Source organism: Drosophila sechellia, chromosome X (genome assembly GCF_004382195.2).
Source record: "Drosophila sechellia strain sech25 chromosome X, ASM438219v1, whole genome shotgun sequence".
Classification (NCBI taxonomy): domain Eukaryota; kingdom Metazoa; phylum Arthropoda; class Insecta; order Diptera; family Drosophilidae; genus Drosophila; species Drosophila sechellia.
This window is the reverse complement of record NC_045954.1, coordinates 4,586,104-4,587,889: the sequence shown is the minus strand read 5'-3', so window position 1 is coordinate 4,587,889 and position 1,786 is coordinate 4,586,104. Positions and strand designations below refer to the sequence as shown.

Genomic DNA, 1,786 nt, shown 5'->3' with positions numbered 1-1,786 from the left:
ATCAAGTTTCAGAAGAATTTAACACATTCCACACTTGAAAAGTTTGTGACTTAACTTCTAGTTCAGATAGCCTCAGAACGACAGAGAAAATCACTTAAAACTCCCAATCGATCGGATCTGATTTGATCTGCCCGCTGCGGCCGTCCTGTCGACTGACTGCCAGGACATAAAAACATAAGGACAACAATTTATGGCACATTTGCAGCTCCGAGGAATCCGGTGTATCTGTTCGGGCCATAAAAACAGTGATGCCCCAGAAAAGGCAGAAAAAAGGGGCAATAAAGTTGGCAAAGCGGAATCAATAATGTGAGCCCGGCCATAAACCGTTGCCAAATTTGTGTGCCAAGGTGCCAAAGTGTGCCACGCCCCAATCCAGATTGATTTCAACATATTAACCAACTTTGGAACGCTGAAGGCCCCGAAACACTCGACAAGTTGTTAATAAATTTTTCCTAGTTTTGCAATAAATTGCATCAATTCGCCAATATTGAAACAAACATAAAATCATTGTGGTCACTTGAGATTTTATTTTGTTTCTATAATGTTCGCATGCCCAATTGTGTACATAATAATAGAATTAAGAATGGTATTTATAGGGTTAAGTTAAGTCTATGGCATCACGCCCTCGATTATAACCTCCAAGTAGACGGAGTACTGGTTGCCACCGCCATTGCCACACAGCTCGTCGAGCTGATCCTCGTTGAGGCTGACAAAGTATGGATCTAGCCCGTTTATGAACTGTCTAATCGGCATCCGGCTGGCAAAGTTGCGGATACGCCGGCGATTCCGCCGAAAAACGCTCTGCAACGGGCCATTCTGTAGGGCTAGATTTGCATAAATGGGACGCCGCGTAAAAGGTGATAGGAGCCAAAACAGATAAACAACGCCCCATTCCGCGCTTACGTCCCTGGTTTCTTGCACGTCCTTTTCATCGATCTGCTTCAAAAGGGACTTCCATGTGGTCCTGCAGACCATCACCAAAATGGGCAGGTGATTGGTCAATCCTTGATGGCAGGGCGGCAGGTCCAACTGCGGTGCCGTAAGGTCGCTCCGAGTAAGGCACTCGGAGCTCCAGTTCAGCACGGCCAAGCATTGATCGTGGTCCAGGATCAGCTGGCGATAGGGGAGCATCAGCAGGGTGCGCTGACCTGTCGACACTTCGCGCAGGCGCAGTTGAAAGGGCAAAGTTCGCGCCCGCGGATCCAAATGCTTGGAGATCATGTGGCGCAGCAAGTGGGTGTGCTCCACCACGGTCTGACAATCGGGTAACGGGCAAATGGCCGCTTTGCTGTCCTCCATATTTCATTTATTTGACGTCCACAAATAATGGCAAACAAGGTACAAATATTGAGGGAAAATAAACGGGCCACTTAGCATTTTATGAAGTTTGAACAAGCTTTCGACAATCAAATATCAAATAGTGCTAGTTAAAGTACATTCCCGATGAGAAGAGCTCTTGAATCTAACATAGGGGAAGTTTTTTTTTTCGAAATCCCAGATAAAATTAATTTCGGACTGATTTGGAGTGTATCGCTGCTTTATCTGGGGACCGTAAGCCCCAGTTTTTGAATGTTTCGCCATCATTAGCATTTCCTCTTATTTCACTCAGGTGCGCGACCGTGCGTGCAACATTTCCACAGACCAAATGGCAACAACGACAACGTCAGACACTTGCATTTTCCCCGGCTTCCGAGCTCTTTGGGGGTGGAGAGTGGGTGGATTTTCCAGCTGCATTTCCACAGTCCGTCCGTGCGTGTCCGGCGGCCAGGCACAAAAAAAAAGAAAA

At 46.8% G+C, this 1,786-nt stretch overlaps 1 protein-coding gene across 1 annotated transcript; it reads right to left on the bottom strand.

Annotated features, from left to right (window-relative positions):
* Positions 1 to 528: 528 nt before the first annotated feature.
* Positions 529 to 1,345, bottom strand: LOC6612461. The gene has a single exon (XM_032725090.1). It carries the CDS (start codon positions 1,297 to 1,299, stop codon positions 610 to 612), a length of 690 nt encoding a protein of 229 aa, XP_032580981.1. The 5' UTR covers positions 1,300 to 1,345; the 3' UTR covers positions 529 to 609.
* Positions 1,346 to 1,786: the final 441 nt, after the last annotated feature.

Excerpts from the sequence above, each read along its gene's own strand:
- LOC6612461 (XM_032725090.1), bottom strand. The coding sequence starts at position 1,299 with ATGGAGGACAGCAAAGCGGCCATTTGCCCGTTACCCGATTGTCAGACC.